Genomic DNA, 23,043 nt, shown 5'->3' with positions numbered 1-23,043 from the left:
TTTTCTCTTTTAATGGTACTGTAGAATTTGAAAAATTGACTTTGAAAGTCCTTTAAAATTGTATATCTTTGGTCATGAAAGAGGTGTACAAGCGCTGTATCAAGCAGTCTTTCACCAAAAGGAAAAACAAGTCTTTTTTTTAGTATGTGTCCTATGAAGATATTTGAATTTGGCCATGAAATAAGGTGTACAAACCCTTTCATTTCAATGTCCTCAATTACAATTTGTCTTTCAATTGTTTTTTTGTCAAATTTTCTTTTACTATAGGTAACTACAAGGGTTGTATGAAAACAAAAAAAGACGGTGAAAAGGCTGGCCTTGTGAAACTAAGCATAACTCTGGTCTGAGCAGGATATTTCCAGAGAAGAATGCAAGAGCTCTGTGTTTTTTTTTTTCTTGCTGGGACATGAAAGAAACAGCTGAGGGTTTATAAATAAAGACACATTTAAAACCCTGCTGGCAGCACGAAGAAATATCATCTTATATTTTGACTTCTTGCAGCAATAGATGTACTCCTAAACCCTCGGGATTCAAAACTGAAGAATAGGATGTAGTTACAGCACTGGATAGCTAAAGTGTTCAAACAAAAGTTGAAAAACATCCCATTTCTGTCACAGGCCTCATTGCCATTTATGAATGTGTTCCAACAGTCTAAACAACCATTTATATATAAGTTTTTATTGTGGGGCAAAAAAGGAGAATTAGTAAGCAAGTCCTAATCTCCAGTTGTGCTAAACACGCTTAACGCAATATTACTTTTCCTTCAGATTGTCATGTGTTCTATCGATGGGTCCATCCACCTGACTCCAGGTCTAGGCTTAGCCCAAGCTACGGCACAGCATGCCATACATCCTTTCCCTTGTAAGGTGTCCTTTGTCGGAGTCTGTATTTAGGGTAAATGGCTAATATTTAGGGACTGGAACATGTAATGTTAGCTGGGTACCTATTTTAAACAAGGCCAATGAAGCACTATACATAGCCCGAACAGTAAGTACACCACATATAGGACTGGGGAAAGAGACAGGGGTGGTGTAAGCAGCTTACCCTGTAATGATGACAGATACCAATGCAAAGCTTAATGAGGTGTATAAAATAGATGGTTGGGTAACATTTAGATCACAGGTCTCCAACTTAGTGTACATAGCCTATGGACCGGCTCTGAAAATGGCTCACCAGTGATAGCGATTTGTGGTTTTCTAGGAAATTTGATTTCTCACCTATTTTAGCCTATCTTAACCTATTATATTGATTATAACCTGGTAATAACATTGTAACACAGTAATAACACATTGTTCTTGTCACTTTTATTTTCATGATGTATTTTCAAGGAATGAAAAGTGCTTCAATTTTTGGTGAAGTGCTTGTAAATGTTCGAAATTATTGCCTGTTTCTCAACAAGTCTCTTTAAAAATGATGTGGACACTGCTCTCTGGTGGCTTTGCTTTGTCATTGCATTTATTTTACTCTGGTAATGAACGGCAGCTGGATTTAGTTTGTATGGCATTGTCCTATGAAGCGTCATAGCTCCCTACAAGTCACACTCAAGAGGACCGGTTCCTGCTACACCTAAACAGGGCACTATACAATTTGTATTAGTGCAAGGATTATGTATCAATTATGGATATTTATTATGGGCCATGCAAAAAAATAAGGTAGCATTTCCCAGTGGTAAATTGTAATGGGAAGAACTTCCTGCAACTTAAAGCTATATATTATTGTCCTTTTATCCAACACCTATATGGGGGGAGAGTTGTCTCCAAAACAATACTATTCGCTTCTTACCAATATCATAGGTTTTGATAAATGCACAGAATAAAAATATGTAACTCACAGATATGATTTTGGCTAGGTATAATACATAATTTACACCGGATTTCTTCTTTCAATGGTACTGGAGACATTGAAAAATCGGCTTAGAAAGTCCTAAAAAGTGCTTGAATTTGGCCAATGAAAAAGTTGTATGAACCCTGAAGTAAACCATGCATATCTTATGTCTCACAGTCCTAACAAGTGGAAGTGGCACCCAGTCACACAGTCCACTGAAGCGCTCCGTGTCTCTAACTCCACCAATGAGTGGCCCAAACAACCATCCAATGGGTCCGGTCTGGTTGTCCCAAGAAGATCTACGTAGTAGTAGAGGCCCAGCCCCAGACCATGCACCCCTGTCCCCTCAAAGCAGCATTGCTTCCTCAGGCAGTGGAGGAAGCGAACATTTGGAAGAGGCCAGTTTGGGAGGAGGTTTATGTCTACATCGCAGTACCTTCCTCGAGGAGGGAAGCGGCATGCGGGGTGAGTAGGAAGGCTTTTCTTTCCTCTCAATCAAAACTAACCCAAATTTTTTAGGCAGTGCATTTTTGTTGCAGCTAATGCGCTCAAACTGTCATGGTATTCAACAGTAAATATATATATATTTTTTTTTTATAGCTAATAGCTGTCAAAACCATTCTGGTGTAAACACACAACTGTATATGATATAGCTCAGGGTTCGGAAAAACCTTTAGATTTAAAAAAAGCAACACCATATATTTTAAAAGAAAATCCAACAAAACTGCCTAATCCGCTCTCCAGACAAAAGCTAATTATTTAATGCATTTCATTTCACTGTGTGAAGTTTAAAGGTTTAAAAAATCTATCCATCCATCCATCCATCCATTATCTGCACCGCTTATCCTCAGTAGGGTCGCGGGGGTGCCGGAGCCCATCCCAGCTATCTTCGGGCAGTGGGCAGGGGACACCCTGAACTGGTTGCCAGCCAGTCGAAGGGCACACAGGGACAGCAAATTCACTCGCTCATTCACACCTAGGGACAATTCAAACCGGACAATTAACCTGACATGCATGTTTTTGGAACGTGAGAGGAAACCCACACAAGCACGGGGAGAACATGCAAACTCCACACAGGAGGTTCGATCTCATGACCTCAGAACTGTGCCGCACACGCGCTAACCACTGCGCTGCTGTGCTGCCTTAAAAAATCAATTAAATAATAATTTGTCCCACATCAACAAATACTGTATACACCCCTTAAAATTACAGTATAATATGATATAATATCATTATTGTCATAAACAATGGTTTCAAAACAAGTTCTTTTGTAAAGGTCCTGGGCGAGAGAGAGTAGGCTGTGCCCTATGTGTGCAGAGATCCGCCCACTTCTACTACTCACCCAATCAGATTGCTCAGGGGGCTTGGCTGGCATTTTCGGGTGTTTGCAGTTTGTTCTGCGGGTCTTCATCATACTGTGTCTCAACAGTGAACATAGATTGTTTAAGGTGCTTGCATAAATAGGATTCCTTAAAGACATAAAGCCAAAACAGGGTCTGTTGGTGTATCATCGTGACTGTTAACTGTAGTTTGGACTCTGCCCTATATCCTGTCCTATTCTGGACTGAACCAAACACTAGTATAATGCTTTGCATACAGTATGATTGGAACGCTATAGAGAATATTAGCATGGCCCTTATTTTATCTCCACGCTAGATGTACTCATGAAAAGAGCCATACCTGGCTTGCGAGTGATACGTTCCCAACCCCTGGAAAGCTTGGTTTCATTACAATACTGTCCATAAAGCAACGCCATTTTGATGTACTTCTGTGATCCAGACACATTAGAATATAGGCTGGTATATCAGCGGTTTTTAACTCATTCTAGAGTCAATTTTGCCTCGAGTAGGTAGGTAGTTGATATTATAATAGTAACATGGTCAGATTTTGAGTTGTTGTGAATTGAAAAATGCAAGGTGTGGACATTACGGAGAGCCATCTTCGCATTCCCAAGCACGCTTGCTCCTCAAGTCATTTTAGAGCTTGAGTGGGACTTTTATGGGAGACAAATCCTTCTATATGTATGAATATATGTACTGTATATGTACATAAATACCTTTTATATATAATATATATTTACACACAGTGAAGAAAAGTATTTGAACACCCTGCTATTTTGCTGTTTCTCACACTTAGAAATAATGGAGGGGTCTGAAATTTTCATCGTAGGTGCATGTCTGTGAGATAGATAAAGTAAAAAGAAAAATCCAGAAATCACAATGCATGATTTTTTAGCAATTTCATAACAGCTACAAATAAGTATTTGAACACCTTACTTATTTTCTTCACTGTGTAATACATATATATATATATATATATGTATATATATATATATATATATATACACACACAAGGGATTTATTTACATATACAGTAAATTTATTCATACATTTAGGAGGATTCGTCTTTCATAAAAGTCCCACCTTAGCTCTAAAATCCTGAAAAATATATATAGATAGCTAGATAGATGTGTGTGTGTGTGTGTGTGTGTGTGTGTGTGTGTGTCTCTCTCTCTCTTTCTTTCTTTTATATATATATATATATATATATATATATATGTATAGCTGCATTGAATCAAATGCACCAGATAATGGGCTGCAACCAATGACATTTTTAAAATCAAAAAGGTTTTGTTCATACATAACCGACACCAATATACAGAAAAAAGTTTTCAAAATTTTAAGAACACATACGGGAAAAAGGCACCCAGACACATCAAAACGAGTAACACAGCAGTAACACAAGTAACCCAGCGCAAACAGGGTTGTTTTAAAAAAACACTCTTGTAAAACTCACCGAGACGCAACAAGTAACAACAACAAAAAAATCGATTTTGCATTTTCCATGATGAGGGTCAGTTTATGCTAATTTTATTCATTTACAAAGCGCCTTACCGTACGTTAAACTTCTTCAACGGTGTTTGTTGGTGGTTGTGACTGCCGTCTTCCTTGACCCCACCTGTCTCACTCTTACTTTTTCTGCTCGAGCGACCATGGCAGCTGCCAGAAAAAATGCATACATTAGCCGCATCTTTGAATAAGCCGTTTTGTTGAAATTAAGTGACAAAAGTTGTTGCTTAGATGTCCGTAAAAAAGAGTAAATCTCAGCGAAACACAGCCAATCAAGTTGCATTTTAGCAGGGAGCGTGGCGTAACACTTTCTGCGCTGTTAGGTGAACAAAACGTTGATAAATCTTTTTTTTTTTTTTTTTTTTTTTTTAATAAACAGTGATGTATCGATATTGGTGGGAACACGGCACCTCTGTCCATGCCAAATCTATGTCCTTGTGTACCATAACATATTCAAGTCCAGACATCTCTAGCTAGAGACATTGAGAGATCATTCAGCCCATTGTGTGAAATGGTCCAATTTCATTCAGTATGTTGTACAATTACAATTGCATCGTAGTTCACATTTATATCCACTGTTTAATGACAACTGTCAAGAATTTCACTTGAGGCTCCTACATTACAGATATATGGCTGAATGTATGATAATTTTTTAGAGTTGAAAATACCCACACAGTTCAGGATATTTTCGTGTTTTTCACAGATGTTCCTTCATGGCTGAAGAGTCTCCGTCTTCATAAATATGCTGCACTTTTTTCCACAATGACCTACGATGAAATGATGTCTCTTACAGAGGAACAACTCGAAGCACAGGTACATCTTGGGTTTTGGCAAAAACTTTATCGCTAGTGTCAGTACTTGTGTTTCCTGATGTGAACATTTAAATTATTTAAATCTTTCAGCGTTTCAAACGTTTCTACTTATGTTAACCAATTTCAAACGTAAATTATCTTTTCTGCTATTGCAAAAATGTAGTTTGTCTTTTTGTTCATGTTTTTTTTGTTTATGTAATGTCTGACAATTTATGAAGAATGAAAAAGTGCGGCCTTGCTTCACAGTTTGCTTTGGAGGACAAATTGACTTGTGCGCATGCTCCCCTGTTTGGCTGACAGCATACACCAGCTTATCATAGTCACGCACACAGTCAGTTACGCCCACCCAACAAACACACAAAGCCATCGGCAACCTGCCCCCGTGATAGTATTTGCTGTGTGTTGTTTGCTGTAGAACACAATGCATAATGAAAAGCCGTTAAGTATCAAAACCGCGAGCGATTACAGTACTTGAAATTATTTAAGATCTGCCTGAAATATAAATGTTATTAAGTAACAGAGAAGAAAGAAAGGGCAGAACGGATGTAGGAAAAGGAAATAGATCAAATTGATTAAGTAAGGTTGACCTGATAGAACGTTACATTTTTAAAAATTATGGATACCACACATTATATTCCCGTATGTTTTTTTGACTAAGAAATGAAGAGAGGAAGCCAACATGGTTGATGGAAAAAGTGAGAGGTAATAAATGACCTGGCAGCACTTAATATATAGAATGTTTCAAATTAGAATCAAAGCACCATTTTTTGCTCTTTATCTAAACATTGACATAAAAATTCTAAGAGAACTTTTTTTATTTGTTAAGACATAAGATATTTTAACAATAGACGGATGATTTCCCTTCTATTCCACGTAGAATTTAGTGATAAAATAACATTTAAAAAAAACAAGAAAAACGCACCTTGGTTTATGTGGACCATAAAAGGCAAATCTCACTGTGCACCACCTAAGCTCCAATGCAAAGTTGTCCTGTAGCATTCAGTATTCAGTGTCAATGCACGAATGCGCGCAGTACAAGGTAAAACAAGCCTGAAAGGTATTCCCAATTATGTTTGTGTGGTTGTTAGAATTGAACTGCTGTGTGCCTGCCGTATTCAAACACTGTGACTGTTGAAGGGCAACAGAAAGTTAACTCCTGTCACTAGACACACATCGAACAAAATCTGAGATCCAACCCTCTTCTTTCACGAGAAAAACAAAACATCTTTACCTCTACCACTTTTGAGTACGAGTCACGAGAAATTTAAGCTAGGAGTTGTCCTTTGAGAAGAAATCTTGCTCGACATACGAGAGACAATCCAAGTTACGAGATTTTCCAGACGCTACCACTAGAGACAGCTCCATGGCATTATCATATTATCCCAGTAAGCACGTCCATTTCTTACCACACAGATCTGATCCCACGCTATTTTGTATGTGTATAGTAAATGCTAAGTATCAATAAAAGTATTTTGCTCTTACCCACCACGCATAGACTTCCGCTAGCAACCGCCAACATCCTTGATGGCAAGTGCTGATAATAAACTTGCGTTTTGTTTCGTCAATATCATGTTTTTTATCTGATTACTGTTTTTTATGTTCAATTACTCTTTTAATGTTGGTTAACTTGGATTATTTCGTCCGGGAACGAATTAAGCGCTTTTCAGTCATTTCTTATGGGGAAAATGTACTCGAGATTCGAGCAATTCTAGAAACAAGTTAAATCCTGGAACAAATTAATCTCAGATGTAGATGAGCCACTGTATCTGACTTATCTTGGAGTCTGATTCAACATTGTTGATGTCTCGGATAAAAGGACACAAGCTGGATTCTGTATTTGAGAACAGCGGGCAGCGATGTGGGTGGCGTCCCGTGCAAGTGGAGACTGGCCAGCAGTGTTTTTAATGTCATCACATCCGCGATCATTTTTTTTTTTTTTTTACACCAAAAACAAAGAACATGCAAACACCTTTTCACGTCCATACCACTGAAGAGTTAATACACTAAATAGCTGTAAGTCTATTAAATACTTTAAATAGGTGATACAATTACATTTTAGTAGACACTCAAAATAAGAAGAGAAGACATCTATGGATTTTAAGCTTGTAACGAGAACAGTGGAGCAAGCCCAAAATTCAGATAATCAATTCCAACCTGTTCTTAAAGCCCTTCCTTGAGCTAAGTAGTTCGATATGGTCAAAACAACGGTCAACAGTGCGCAATTATAGTCAAAAAACAAACTGGCATTTATTGCCATCTCCTTTGCAGGTGTCCATTAATAAAAACTGAAAATAACATACCAATAGGTCAGTAAATGTATTGTAAAGCAAGGATTATTTTTAGAATCCGTGTGTTTTTCTTTTGTGAATGATGTTGTTTTTTCTGTCTTCCTGAAAAGCACGAATAATGAAGATAAATAATTTTGAATTGGCAGCAGCGCTATCTTTATATGTGTTTTTGTGGTTGCTGTTCCCAGAAAGTCACCAAAGGAGCGAGACACAAGATTGTTATCAGCATCCAAAAGCTAAACGAGAGACAAAACCTTCTTCGCAGTCTAGAAAAGGTCAGTAATAATTATTTTGGTTGTTGTGCAGAAAATTGTCAATATTGACCTCATATTTCCGAATTTTGTAAATATATACTCCTACAACAAAACATTTACTGCATGCTTTAATATAATAAGTCTACATTTTATGTTATCTCTATACATAATTTGCAGTAAATCCACTTATTATTTAAATTAATTAAAAGAACGGGGTATAGGTATCAATAAGCAAAGATGGATGAATATTGTTATTAAGCTTGTCACAACTTAAGATATTTGTAGAATTTGTGTGGAGACATTATTTAAAGGTGTCCCTTAATGCTAAAACATGCAAAATATGAGAAAATATTACATGTTTTTTGCATAAAATCTACGTATATATTTCATAGGTGTATTCCAAATATTTTCTGAGATAATGCATTTTGAAGACAGCCTGTCTTGTCATTGACTTCCTGAGCTGTGACGTCATGAGAAGTACACTGGCACCCGAACAAGCCAGTCACCATATGGATTTACGTGTGAATTAGTAAAAGAGGTTATGAGAGTTTTAAGCCTAGTTTTGGTAGTTTTTTGGCAAAATACCTACGCACTTTGTCGCATGGTGGTGCAACAAAACACAGGCAGCCCAAAATTGTCTAACTAACGCACAGAGACACAAGGGGGGGATTGAGTCCAATTAACAAAAGGCGGGAACCAACAAAGACAGGCGTCTACAGCGACAAACGTGAACCCAGCTGTGAATAAACCGATGGACACAGGAGGCTAAACAGCTAGCTGGCCAAACAACATTGTGTGCTGCTAACAGAAGCTAAGCAGAACCAATCAACAAAAGGGGGCCGCAGCCTCGGCAAAAAAACGTGGCTTGCCGGCCAAAAACACGCTTTGAGCATCCAGGCTAACCAGGAACCAATAAAGAAAAACTGCTACAGCGATAAACGCTAACCGAGTCAGGGATAAACCAATGAACACAGATGCCTAGCCTGATAGCCGGCTGCTAACGGGGGCTAACTGGGAGCAAACAAAATAGAAAGCCTTCGGCACCCCAATGCTCAAGAGCAGCTAGTCGGGCAATAATGTACCAACCGCGATACACACAACGAAAAACACACACGAAGCCAGAATCGCCTACCTTAAAGGAGGTGAAGGCAGTAACGCACGCTGTAACGGCGTCAGTTAAACCTACCCCATAAGGCTTCCCGAGGCCGAAGCATGCAGTTCGGACAAAACATTCACAAGGCCTCCCGTTGACAACAACCACAAAGTTAAAATTTTCCAGGCATAAATGAGCTGAATGTAATCGCTGTTCACTACAATTTCCGTTGGTTTCGAAGCTGACACTTCATGTTGTGTTAATGCAATATGCCATTTTTAGAGTGTTGTGTTTCCCCCAATGGCATCACGGCCCTTGAGGAAGGGAGCAAGATCGGTAAAGACTAAATTCCTCAAGTCCCGTGGCACGTGGAATATTTTGCAACTTCTTAATTGTGGGGAGGAACACTACTCTTTCTGGTCCCAGTTAAAAAAAAGGTATTTTCAAATACTTTTAACAAGTCACATGACTTTTTATTAACTAGCATTGCATTTGATATTTTGGGAATACAGGGGAACCTCGGTTTTCGAACGCCTCTCAGTTCGGACAAATCGGTGTTCGACCAAAAATTTTGAGAAATTCTTGCTTCGCTGTTCGTTCAAAAAATCGGAGTTCGAACGCCGGTACGCTAGGGTGCGATGCTGAGCGGTGTACGGGTGTTTTAGCCCCTAATTATGCCTCCGAAGAAGGTCGGTGCAAGCAGGACAGGTGAAAAAAAAACCAAGTTGTTCTTCCAACTATTGCCTTTAAGAAAGACATAATAGCTAAATATGAAAGAGGTGTACGAATTTCTGATCTTGCTAGTGAATACAGCATGGCTAAATCTACTATCAGTACGATAGTAAAGAATAAGGTGGCTGTGAGTGATGCGGCTAAGGAAGTTAGCGCTATAAGCAAGCAACTGCCGCAAGTTTTGGAAGAGGTTGAAAAACTTTTGATGATTTTTCTCTCCACACCGTCCACCGCAAAGGTAAGAAATCGTATCCATATTCCTTTTTTTTTTATTTTTACACGTTCACGTTAGCGTAATCTTTCGTATGGAAGATTACGCTAACGCGAACGTACGATTAGCCTGGGTTAGCTTCATGTTTACGTTCTTGCTAAACATTCAGAGTGTTGGAACGGATTAAAACGGTTTTACATTACTTTTAATGGGAAAAATGATTTTCCGTTATCGACCAAATCAGTTTTCGAACAGGGTTCTGGAACGGATTATGGTCGAGAACAGAGGTTCCACTGTACCTGATATACAGTAAAATTGTATTTTGTGTACCCGACCAATCTAGTTTCAAACAAAACTAAGTCTGCTCAAATTCAGGTTTTGCTACAGCCATTAAAACATGTTACTAAAATTGTAAATGAGGATGTTAGGAAACAAATTCTGTAGCAAGTGTTTTATAACAATTTCATACTAAAGCATCTTATAATGTAGTGAATGTATTTCATTTAAAGAAATCACAGTGAACTCACACCTCAACATATAGTTTTTGAATTTTTGAATGTATTTTCCTGCGTCTTGACTCTTTAAACACAAGTGTATTTCTTCTACCAGGATGTACTAGAGGGCAGTAATCTGCGTGTCCCACTGCAAGAACTTCATCAGATGATTATGACTCCAATCAAAGCTTTCACGAGTGGAGAAGACCCTTCCTTGCAGCGCCCGCAGACCAACCCAGACTCCAAAAGCTCTGCACCAGGATCCCACCTTGATGGAGGGGGAGAGTCTGAGGTAACGTCAAGTATCATTGCAGAAGGGGATCTGCCAAGCCAGTTTACTCGCGTTATGGGCAAAGGTGAGCTTGATGCCACTGTCAAACTATTTCCACAAGAAAAATCGTTTTGATGTTCGATGTTTATCTCAGTTTGCACTCAGCTGCTGGTGTCGAGGTCAGGTGAAGACAACATCAGCTCTTATCTACAACTCATTGACAAGTGTTTAATACATGAGGTAGGCACTACTATTGAATATACACATTTTATTAACAAAAACATTGACAACTATTAATAGAAACCAGTGTCTGAAATAACGTCTGCCTGGACGCCCGGGACGTGCATCTTTTACGTCGGGCGTACAACTTTTAAAAACGTCTCCGCCCGGGTTGCCGACAACTTTCTCAAATAAATAAATAAATTTAAAATGCAAGATTTTTTTTCAAATCAAACATTTGCTTCATTCCGATTTCGAAATCTTCGTTCGGTTTGGAAATTTCGGAATATCGGTTTGTTTGGCAATTTGCATACTTGGCAGCCAATCAGAAGACTGCAGCGAATAACTTCATGCTTCCGGACTTACCCGAGAGTTATAAGGTTGTGCATTTGCCTATCACTTTCCAAAGTAGACGCACAGAGAACACAAGAAAACTGGAGAAGTGGTTAGGAATCAAGCCAAAACCTCAGCCCCTGAAGAAAGATTCAAAAGAAGCAAACAAAATTTATGACGCTACAAAACATAAACGTGGAAAGAGGAGTTCACGTGGCCTGTAGCAGACGACGCAACGCAAACATTGCATGAATGAAGATGAGTAAATACAGGTACATACTGATGGCAGATGGAAAATAGCGATGTCATATACATGCAATGAATGTTATAAGTAGATTTATCATAACCTTAACTTTAAAGTGTACTGTTATATATTCTGATTATCAATCCTTAATACTTGGCAACAATGTTTTTTTTTTTGCGATTAGTCATCTTATTGTGTTTCAAGTTCTGAAAATTGGGGCAGGCAACTTTATGGTTGGGCAGGCAACTTTTCAGAGTGGTGTTGTCCAGTAACTTTTTGTCATGAGTTTCAGACACTGTAGAAACTAACCTATTTGCTAAAGTTGGAGTCATTTGGCAATGTAATTGCTTTTAAGTACAGTGGGTACCTCTTTATACGAGCTTAATTCGTTCCAGTATAGTGCCTCGTAGCTTGGATTGCTCATGTGACGAGCAAATTTTCCAGATATAAAATAATGAAAGACTAATTTGTCCGCTCCTATCCTTCCAAAAGCATCCAAGTGAACCCTAAATAGCTACAAAACACAACACAACTTCTTGATCAGTAAAAAGGCATTCAAATAGTAATGAACTCATTCAATGCCAGAAGTTTCTCTTAAATGGCAAGCCATTTTTTTTACCCATTTTGACAAGTTTTTGAAGGCCAACAGAAAATTAAGTTCAGTAGTTAAATAGGCATAGGGCATATCAAAAAGAAAGCTTCAACCATCATCTTTCATTAGAAAAAAAAGCATGTTTCTAACATCGACCCTTTTGTAAACAACATTTGAACGTTGCTAATTTTCTTGAAAAAAACTTGTTTCCAAGAAAACTTCTCAGAAAAAGGTATTTTTGTGAAAGGCATTTGAAGCATAGCTTGCACTTCAGTTCTTTTTTTCCCCTTGTTATACCTCCAATATGTAAATAATGCTTTACATAAACACAAGGACACTTTGCTTGCAAAATAATATTTTAATCCAAGAACTTGTGCATAAACAACGCAGGAACTTTGCAAGAACTTTTTAGCGCCTGATGTTTCCGGTGACGTGATCACAAGATTTTGGTCACCATGGTGCCTGGTCACATGCCACGCTTTACACTGAGAAATAACTGCAACCAGATGATGAAGGTGCTATATTTAAGTCAAATCAGGATTTTTCTCCTGTTACCATGGAAACTAGTACTAACTGTTTGATGTGGGTAAGCAAACCCCTACCCAATAAAACGGAGGGATTGGCAGCGCCAGGCTGTACTTGCCCAAGACATACCACAGGTGGCGATTAAGGGATCATTGAACCTTTAAGTTTGCTTAGACAAACTGGACGAGCTGATGATAGCAGTAAGCGGTCACGAGCGATGAGCAATCAAGAGCAGTCTCTAGTGGTAGCCTCTGGGACTGTTCTTGAACTGCATCTTCCTTCATATAGCAAGCAAGATTTTTTGTCAAATAATACTCAAATACCAAAGTTCTCGCGTTTTAAGGTGCTTGTTTAAAGTGACACCGCTGTATAATGGACTAAGAGACTTACAGGGAAAATCCACAAATCTGTCAATGTTAACAACTGTGCTTTTGGTCAAAACGACATTCTGTAAGTCGATTTCAAAGGATACATATCTAATGAAAGCTTTCTTTTTGTTGTAACACTGGAGTCATGTAGAAACTTTTTCCTTGACCATTAGTCTTTTAGTGAAACACAGAAGAAGAGACTGTTGTCATGGAAACAGCAGGTCCAGAGGCTGTTCAGATCCATTCCGAGAAAAACGCTCCTTGACATTGCCGGTTACAGACCACAGAGAAGGTATCTTTTGTGTCTTCATTAATCATTACTGTACACCAATGGCCCCCAAACTACAGCCCGCGGGCCGGAATAGGCCCACCTCCACATTTGGTCCGGCATTCGGGAATACATCCGGGTCCGCGTTAGTGTTGAACTCTTAACACTGCACCACCATTGGTATAAATTGCACATGAAAAGGCATTGGGTTTTATCTCACTTTAACACTATCTTTAGTGACGTTGGCAGAGAGGAGTGTTAATATTGTTGCGTGTTTTAATGTTACAATGACAATAAATTCTATTCCATTATTTTATTGTAAGCGTTGTAAGTGACTTGTCATTGTAACACAATAAAATTAACATTCATCTCTGGTACTGTGACTATCATTTATATATATATGTATATATATATGTATATTATGTATATAATATATATATTTGACTATACTCAAATAGTGTGATGAGATAAAATCTACTGCCTTTTTGCAAGTCATCAATATCACTGGTGGTCCAGTGCTCAGACAGCTATGCTGAATTCAAACCTATTAAGACACTGTACTGCACAACAGAAAGTTCATATCCCATGGACGTTTTTATGTGAGAAACGCACAGAATGTTATTTTATTACTATTTATTTCATTGATAGTGTTATTATTTATTTTCGGAGTTTTTTTTTTCGGGTCAAGATTCCAGAAATGTTAGTTATTTATTTCATTAATAGTCTTACTTTTTTCTGAAGTTTGTTTTGTGAAGAATCCAGAAGTATTTTTGTGGCTTTCTGGAAAACAATATTTTGTTACATTGAAGCACTCCCGCAATTGTCACACTTTTTCTGTTACAAACCGATGCCGGCCCCTCATTAAAGAAATGGAAGTTGTGTGGCCCTCACGGGAAAAAGTGCGGGGACCCCTGCTGTACACTTAGGGTGTGGAGGTTGTGTTCTGTAATTAATATTGTGTATAAGACAAGTCATAAAACTATTTGTATGCTTTGTCTTTCAGCAGTCGGGGATTTGGCCAGTCCAACTCCCTCCCAAGCACAAGCTGTGTGGGGAGCACTGTTATGGCACGAAGAAGCCTCCGTCAGTTCCAGATGCCCTCCAGGAGCTTACCAGGTGCAAGGTTGGGCCTGCTGAGCAGCAGTGGCCTGCTTGGACCTTCACCTCGGAGCGGGAGTAGCACCCCTACTGGCCTTAAGCAGGGAAGACAAGTGAGTCCTACTAACTACTAGATGATACTAAAGAAAAATACAAAAGAAATACTAAAAATCCTATAAAAGCTTCTGTTAGCTGACAAGCAAAGGAATATTATGAACTAGACTGAAAAATTCCAAATAAAAATGTGTAGGAATGCTGGAAAGACAAACGCTGCTAAATGTTAGTCAACTGCTAAAAATGTTTTAGTGAGTCAGATTTGGGAGAATGAAAATGTGTGCAGGGCGATTTTTGAACCTCGCATTTTTTGAACAGTCTCAAAAATATTCCCTCTCCGTGAAAGGTTTGCAGTGCTTGCCAGTCAGCATTGCGACATTGTTGCTCGCGTTTGTAGCATTTTCATTTGACTCGCGGGGTCTCGTGAAAAAGCGCTGCTGTGCCATTAAAATACCTTGCAGTTGCTTCACTTTTTCACTATGTACGCTTTTTGTAGTCATCATGTTTTTTCTTGTAGTACCTGTTAATATTGAAACGGCCACAATCTCTTGGCAAATGAGGAAAACGCAGTTATTTCGGATTTTGGTGAAAAAATACTCCAATTAGCACTTGTACTTGAAGCGGCAGCCCTCACAGTCACCTTTCCTTTTTTATTTATAGTCGCCATGTTGTAAATAGGGTGGTCTTAAAATCTAACCGAAAGCTACTGCAAGGTGGCCAAAGGGCTACTACCATCATCTGGTGAAATGGTGATTTTAAGCCACATAGTTTTAATTTTAGAGAATAGGTTGCGGGCCATTAAAAATGTGATCACAGGTCGTGAAGGGCCCCTGGGCCGGACTTTGAACATGCCTGCTTTGGTGGAATAGCTCCCCGGATTTGAAAACAAATGTTCTGTAAAAAAATGTGCGTATGTTAATATAAAGTTACTGTCACTTTCATTTTAATTGTACAACAATTGTTTACGTATTATCGAGAGTCTCTCGATCTCATCCCTGTCAATCTCCACCAATTGCTTCCCTTGTTAGTGGTTGCAATTCCGCTTATTAAACAATAAAAAACTTTACCAACTACAAATATTTTCTCACAGTACGACAAACTAAGTAGAATACCACAACAATATTAGCAATCTATATGAGAACTCTGTCGTCTGCTACCTGTGACCGAGACAATCCGGATTAGAACCAAATGGGCTAGATGAGATAGGTCTAACAAAAAAAACAAGTTTTTTTAATTTTAATTTCCCATGAAAAACATGGTTATGGAACGATAAAAAGAATGTTTAAAATACAGGAAAAACAAATCATATAATTTCCTTGTCTTATTCTTTTTTTTTTAACGTTATTATATGAATGTGTCTTTAGTGATTGGTAAGATGTGTTTACTTTGATGCGTTTGGGAGGTCAGGAACGGATCAATTTGTTTTTAATATTTTCATATCAGGTTAATCCGCTCATTACGAGCACGATCTTTGAACTAATTAAGCTTGCATAAAGAGTTATTGAGAATGAAATACTAGAAGCAAGTTCTGGTTGACAGGGGGGGAATGTAAAATGCTTGTCCTGACATTTTCACAATAATATATATAGCAGATTGGCTCACTCCATTATTTCTCTATTATATATTTTTTCCATAACGCAAGAATGCAAACCAAGGAAAAGGGCGTAGTGTTGGTGTCTGCCGAATGATGGAACTTGTAGGGAAGGTGAATGGAACTTGTAGAGAAGCAACCCCCACATACCACAGCCCTTGCGTCAGTGTCGGTCACTGGAACAGGAGCAGAAATGGAGCTGTTTCAGGCTCATCCTGGCAAGGGTTGACCCACTTCACTGGAAACTGAGGATGCGTTGGCTCTCTCATCCGTAGTCCTTGCATACAATGGGAGGAAATACTTCAGTTTCTTTTCCCCTACTTCCTTGTGCGTTTGTATTGTGGATGTATATGGAGGGAACCAGGGGGAGATATCTGAGTCATGACTTGGCAGTGGTACTGTTTAGGGAGCGGCAAACACGGGGAAGGAGAGAGAGATATTATTTACGTTTGCAAATGAGAGAATGAAAGAGTGAGAGAAGCAGTGAGAACAGTGCATAGGCATTTCCTGTTTTTCCTTGGCCCGCGGCACTGCAGGGCCATGAGGGGTGAGTTGTGGAGGGAGCAAAGGGAGGGGGGAAGTTGCAGTGTTAGAGGTAATAGGCAGGTTACATGGAGGAATGTGTGTTTTAGTATTGGAAACTGTCACTTGTGTATAGTCTTAATGTTTAACCTTACTCTTGTGTTAGTTTTCAGGTAACAAGCCCCATGATAGAGGGTCGATGATGACCTGCATCTTAAATCATTTGTTGCCATCTTTTGGTTACCTCGTTAGGCTTCCTTATCTATTAAAATATTGTTTTTCTAATTTGTTGTCAGTCTTTGAGCCTTTTCTCTGCCAGTATCAGTTCTATGTAATATTCATATTCCTGTCAAAGTTAACGCTTTAAAAGCCGCTTTGATTCAAAGTTGAAGCTTTATCATTTTTTACAGCAGTAACACATATTTTAAAGGTGCTTTGGCAGGCATTCACAAAAAATACAATTAGCATAAACATAAAATAATATAATATGTGGCTTAATCACTTGCTCAAAAGAGTGTTTGCCATAAACTTTCATGCATGTCAGGTTAACTGGCCGGTCCAAATAGTCCCTAAGTGTGAATGAGCGAGTGAGTTGTCTGACCCTGTCTGCCCTGCGACTGGCTGGCAACCACTGCCCGCAAATGCTCCAGAAACCCCGGAACCATACCGAGAATAAGCGGTGCAGAAAATGGATGGATAGATATCCAGTCTAATTACGATTTCAGTTTTGGCTGTAGCAAGTGTTTTATAACAATTTCATACTAAAGCATCTTATAATGTAGTGAATGTATTTTATTTACTTGATTTTGTTAAAATAGACATTTCTGACGAAGTCAATAAGCCAGGTTGCAATAAACAAACGTATGTGGTTTTTGTATGCTTTGAAAATCGGAAACAGTTCAGTGGCAACTCTACCAAGAGGAGGAGGGTTATACAGGACTGTTCAAGTAATGTTGGTGCCTTTTGCTTCACAAAATCAAACATAATGACACAGTTGCCTCTCCATGTACCCTGAATGAGTTTGAATTTATTTATGTGTATGTATGTGCTGTCTCTGTACATTTTCTATCAAAACAGATGTCAAATCTATGGCAGGGGACTCAAACTCATTTTATTTGAGGACCGCGTGTGCTAGGGTCTGGTTGAGGTTGGGCCAGAAGGGGGTTTTCCACAAGATGAGCTCTGATACAACATTCCACTGTTCTCGTTTGTCTTTTATAAAATTGCTACAAAAAATTACATCTAAAAAATAAAACAAATCAAGAGTATGAAAATAAAATCAGTTGGTAAGAAAAAAACGTGATCTGCATTTTATGTGTTGAAAGACCAGACCACATCATTGGGAATTGGAAATGCAGAGTATCCCTTAAATTGAGTGGTTTATCGGAACAAGAAACACTCAAGGAAAAATTGCGAAGACTTCATTGTGTGTGTGTGTGTGTGTGTGTGTGTGTGTGTGTGTGTGGGGGGGGGGGGGGGGGGGGTTGAGGGGGAGAGAGAGTGAGAGAAAACAAATTAATTGAAACCCACTATGTATTTTAAATTAGTCAATGTTTTTTTTGGGGGGGGGGCTTGATTAAAATCCTTGCCAACTGAGAGCAAGCAAGAAATGCATCGTTTAAGAGCATTAGAATAAGAGCTTTAGACAAACTCCTCTCAGCAAGATTTAGGAGAACGCAGAGCAGGTTTACAGTCACAGTAAAGTATAAATGACGCTATGATATAAATACTGTATGCCAATCAGCATCAAAGATCTCAAGTAATGAAGTTCCTCTGTGGTGCGAGAAGCAATCGTTTGTTTTTTTTTCTACATTGAATGGCTAATCGGCTTGAATTTAGGTACATTCCCTGTACCAGCAAGATAGCGGACAATGATGTCATTTTTTTATCAGAGGTTTTCATGTGGAAAACCAGATTCAGCTCAACCTCACCCAGACCCTAGCTCTGGCAGCCTCCAAGTAAATGAAGTTGAAGACCCCTGTTCTAAGTGGGGTTTTTTTCAGCTCTGTTCCAGACATTTGATATTTAAGTTCTTCTTTGTAATACATTTTTAAAAACATTACTTGTGTAACCATACTGCAAACAAGGACATACTGTTTAATCTAAAATGTTGGCAAGTGTTTTTTTCCTCTGCTTCAAAAAGTTGATGAAACAATCTTGCTTCTGTATTTTTTCTTCAGGGTCTTTGGTTTGCCAATCCAGGAGGCAGCAACAGTATGCCCAGTCGAAGTCACAGTTCTGTGCAACGGACCCGCTCTCTTCCGGTTCACACAACGCCGCAGACTATGGTCATGTTTCAACAAGCTGGTATGAAAATTCTGGGGGGGAAAAACACACGCACCCTCAAATTATCTTTCACTTGATGTCTTCTTATAGCATACATAGCCGACATCTTTTAGATACGGCTGTTTGAAATCCTTGAAAAGGAGTTTTAATGTTATGTTTCCAAGGAATAAAACCTGCTTGAAATTTAGGTGAACTACTTGTAAATGCTTCAAGTTGCTGCCATGTTTCTCAAAAAGTTTCCTAAAAAAGACACTGACACTGCTCTCTGGTGGCTTTGCTCTGCCATTGCGTTTGTTCTTCCCTCGTGATTAACGACAGCTGGCATTAGTTTGTACGGTATTGTCCTATGAAGCATCAATCGCCCCCAATGGGTTGCGCCCAAGAGGACAAGTGCATGCTACACCTAAACAGGGCACTATGAAATGTTTATTTGTGCAAGGATTACGTCTCAATTATGGACATTCATAATGGGCCATGCGAAAAAATAAGGGAGCGTTTACTACCATAAATTCCGGACTATAAGCCGCTACTTTATTCCCACATTTTCAACCCCGCGGCTTATTCAGGGATGCAGCCAATTTATGTAATTTTTCTAACGGGCCGCCGGCGGCACTCGAGTATGAAAGGTAAGATTTAGACCGGTGAAATATATGTGCCGAGGAAGATCACAACTCATGAGCGTAAACATACCCTCGTCGTGCAAATTGCACTAAATGGGCTCATGACGCAGCCACTATGTCAAAAGCAAACTGGCATATTATTGGAATATATTGAAGTAAAGGAGCGTGGAATGACATCATCATCATGACAAGATTTCTTTCCAACGTCGAGAAAGACAACATAGACGTCATTAACAAGGAGAAAGAAGTAGAAGGTCTGCCGTGTCTCTTTCGATTAGGGCTTTTATTTTCCTTAACAGACTGATTAGCAGGGATACGAGCGTCCTTTTAGTAGCGTGAGGCTACCTCTCAAAGACACGGTTTAGGATAAAAGTTATATTATTATTATTAAAGCTTTGAAAACTCTCTCGATGTACCGTCTTTCTTTGTAAATATGTGTAATATGTTTTTGCAACTGTATATTTTTGTAATGTATTTATTTGTATTTATTTGCGACACTTATTCTGCACGAGCAAATTAAAAAAGAGGGGCGGAGCAAACGCCTACGCTGATGAGAAAGTGGGGACCGGTAAAAGTGAGTTCTTGTGGACACGGCGGACAATAATGGATATATATTTTTCCCACCCTTACCTTTGGAAATATACACTTTTTTTCCTTGGATTACTATCAACAGGCACCCAGAATCTGCAGGTTTGCAACAAATTTTAAGTACCTATATCATTTAGCGTTCATTTTGGCAGCTGTGATTTTTGGACTGTGTGCTTCAATAAAGGACATTTAGTTTCAATCGCGGGACTTGAAGTTTGGCTTGGATTAATCTCGTGTTTGTTTGGTGTGGATTCATGCGGCTTATATACAGGTGCGGCTTGTGTATGGACAAAATCAGTTTTCCCCTTAAAATGTGATGGGTGCGGCTTATAATCAGGTGCGCTCTATAGTCCGGAATTTACGGTAGTCATAAATTGTAATGGGAAGAATTTCCTCCAACTCCAAAAAATGAAAACTAGTGTGTTTTATAGCTTTGAGTCTCCGTTTTCTTAGTCCTTTTTAACACTCGTTTTTAGTTGCACCTCACTAGACAGTAACATTTAGTGGGTAAGTAATACAAATTGTCACTTTAAACTGGAGCACAGTACATGCAGCCTTGTGAGTGAATTAGCATGGTATTGGTTGAAAGCACATTTTAGTAGGTGTTTCGCTTTGGCTTTGCATATACTAAAATCGGATCGACTCAGAGAAGATTATCATGGTTCGATTTTGAAAGGTCCCTTTAGCCAAATGTACTCATGAAAAGTGTTATGCCTGGCTCGCAAACTGTATGTTCCCGACCTTGTTACTAAATCCTGAGCAACTGTGATGTTATTTTCATTTGACAACAAGCCTCAAAATGGCTGTCCTAATTGATCGATTAAAAAAGGGTGGATATTTCTTCTCGATTGATATTTTTCAAACACAAATCACGTGTTTGGACAAGTAGGGGAACATAAAATATGATATTGAGAGCAAAACTTTTGTTTTATCTTCTGTTTTAAGTCTTAAAATCTCCTTCACTAGTTGGTTAGCACAAGGTCACATCGGCGGAGTCGCGTGTGCCACAGCAGCTAATGATACAAAACTGGGACTCCTTCCACAGTTTCTAAACCTCCTGATTATCAGATGGTGAGAACGTATGTGAAAGAGGAAGAAAATGAGGTCGCAAAAGCGAAGCGCAAGAGTCACACAATGGGATTCTTTGTCCAGTGAGGACAACTTTCTGGCCCACTTTCTTGCTTTCTCTCCCTCCTTGACCCACTCTCTTACTTGACTGTCTCGCCGTCGCTCCCAAGTCTGCAGACTCATGCACACGTAGCACTGTCCGACACACTAAATAAATCTAGAAGTCAGACCTTTTTATTTCAGTAATTTCTTCTTATTTTAGTATAAGATATTTGTTGGGCCTGCATCAATTGAGATACAATTTTTTTTAAAAAGATAGTATGTATGTGTTCTTATTTATTCATTGAGAGTGAAGAGAGTATGTGTCTTTCAGAGGAAAGCCGGTCATTGAAACCTATAGATAGCACACTGTGGATTACCGCCTAACTCAGCTTTTCTTTGGGACCACAAGCAATTTTCAATGGCCTGTCTGTATTGAAGTCTCAGCAAAAGAGGCAATAACTAGACGGGGTTGCTTGGCTCCGCATCTCAAATAGATGCCGAACACGCCCTGAAACTTTTCAAACCAGAAATCAACCGCCTTTTAAACACAATATTTAGACGTGGAAACAATTGCAGTCAACAGAAAGTGCTACACAGGAGCATATTTATATCCAGATACAATATATTGATTTATCAAGTATCCCCTATAATTGTACTGCCATGTTGACCCTCAAATAACCCCTAACGTCATGTACATTTCTGATTTATCTTGTAAAAGCAGATCAGTGTTGCGGACTTGGGTTTGTTGAAACGTGTGCATTAGAAATGATTGCATCAATCAAGGTGTTGCTTCCGATAAAAGATTAGATTCGGCTACTAATAGTGGTTGGGAGCTGCAGTACCCAATTTGGCTACGAGGGGGCGTTAGAGATGCCACAAAAGCAGATCCAAGAAAGCAGATTTTGATTGATTTTGTTGGTATTTATTGGGGGTGTCTTGAAATGACACCTAGTTAGAGACACTCATGGATGCTTAAAGTACAACCACGTAAACTTTCAAAAAAAAATCGGGTTAGCAGTTTTGGAGCCTAAGGGACACAGAGACACACAAACGCATTGGGATGAATAAAGCTGTTTAGATTAGATTATAGAATAAGGGGAGAAGCCATGGATTTTGAACATGCAAGGAGAACAGGGGAGTGAGCACAAACTTCACACAACCTGTTTTTAAAGCCCTCCCTTAAGGCCTTCCTTTTTATTGCATCTCCTGGGTTACAAAACAGATGCAAAGAACAGCAACATGATTGGCCAATCGTGACAATGCAAAATCACAAACTGGCATCTTATGTTATCTCCTTTGCAGGTGTCTAATATTAAAATTGGAATAAGTTTCCGGTCATTATTGTGAGCAACAAAATTACCCTTTTTTTGCAAATAAAGACCAAACGCTCTGACTCTAGCTTTGTTGATAATTCAACAAAAAAATTACCCCTTTCTGTTTGAAAAAAAAATAATGATTGTTTAAAACCAATACGCAAATTTTTAAGAGTCATTGAAATACCATTACAGACGCTGCCCTACATACGAACGAGATTCCGGACGATCGTTCGTAAGTTGAATTTGTTCATAAGTTGTTTCAGTGCTTTATTTTGCGTATTTATTGTTTATATAAGTATATTTAAGGCTTGTATGAGTAACCTGTGTTGTTTTGTACTAATAAATAAACATTTCTTAAAATAATATGCTCTATAAAGATAAATAAAGTTAAGTTTAACCTACTTTTGGAAGATGAGCTTCAAAGGTTTTAGGGCCTTCCTCCTCCGTGGTAGAAAGTGACCAACAAAAAGCGATCCAACCA

The 23,043-nt window shown here is 38.8% G+C and overlaps 1 protein-coding gene across 4 annotated transcripts in view; it reads left to right on the top strand.

The window, feature by feature from the left end:
* The window catches only part of samd4a (sterile alpha motif domain containing 4A), a 72,323-nt gene that overhangs the window by 40,317 nt on the left and 8,963 nt on the right, over positions 1 to 23,043 (top strand). For all 4 annotated transcript variants that reach the window (XM_088334159.1, XM_088334157.1, XM_088334158.1 and 1 more), the window contains 8 exons: positions 2,002 to 2,289; positions 5,377 to 5,486; positions 7,962 to 8,048; positions 10,673 to 10,913; positions 10,983 to 11,068; positions 13,283 to 13,401; positions 14,381 to 14,588; positions 18,823 to 18,949. In XM_088334159.1, coding sequence (XP_088190285.1) covers positions 2,002 to 2,289; positions 5,377 to 5,486; positions 7,962 to 8,048; positions 10,673 to 10,913; positions 10,983 to 11,068; positions 13,283 to 13,401; positions 14,381 to 14,588; positions 18,823 to 18,949 — 1,266 coding nt within the window. The remainder of the gene's footprint in view (positions 1 to 2,001; positions 2,290 to 5,376; positions 5,487 to 7,961; positions 8,049 to 10,672; positions 10,914 to 10,982; positions 11,069 to 13,282; positions 13,402 to 14,380; positions 14,589 to 18,822; positions 18,950 to 23,043) is intronic.

Source organism: Urocampus carinirostris, chromosome 4 (assembly GCF_059441175.1).
Source record: "Urocampus carinirostris isolate Australia breed hairy pipefish chromosome 4, RoL_Ucar_1.0, whole genome shotgun sequence".
Lineage (NCBI taxonomy): Eukaryota > Metazoa > Chordata > Actinopteri > Syngnathiformes > Syngnathidae > Urocampus > Urocampus carinirostris.
Note: the sequence above shows the minus strand (reverse complement) of the source record. Positions and strands in the feature narration are given on the sequence as shown.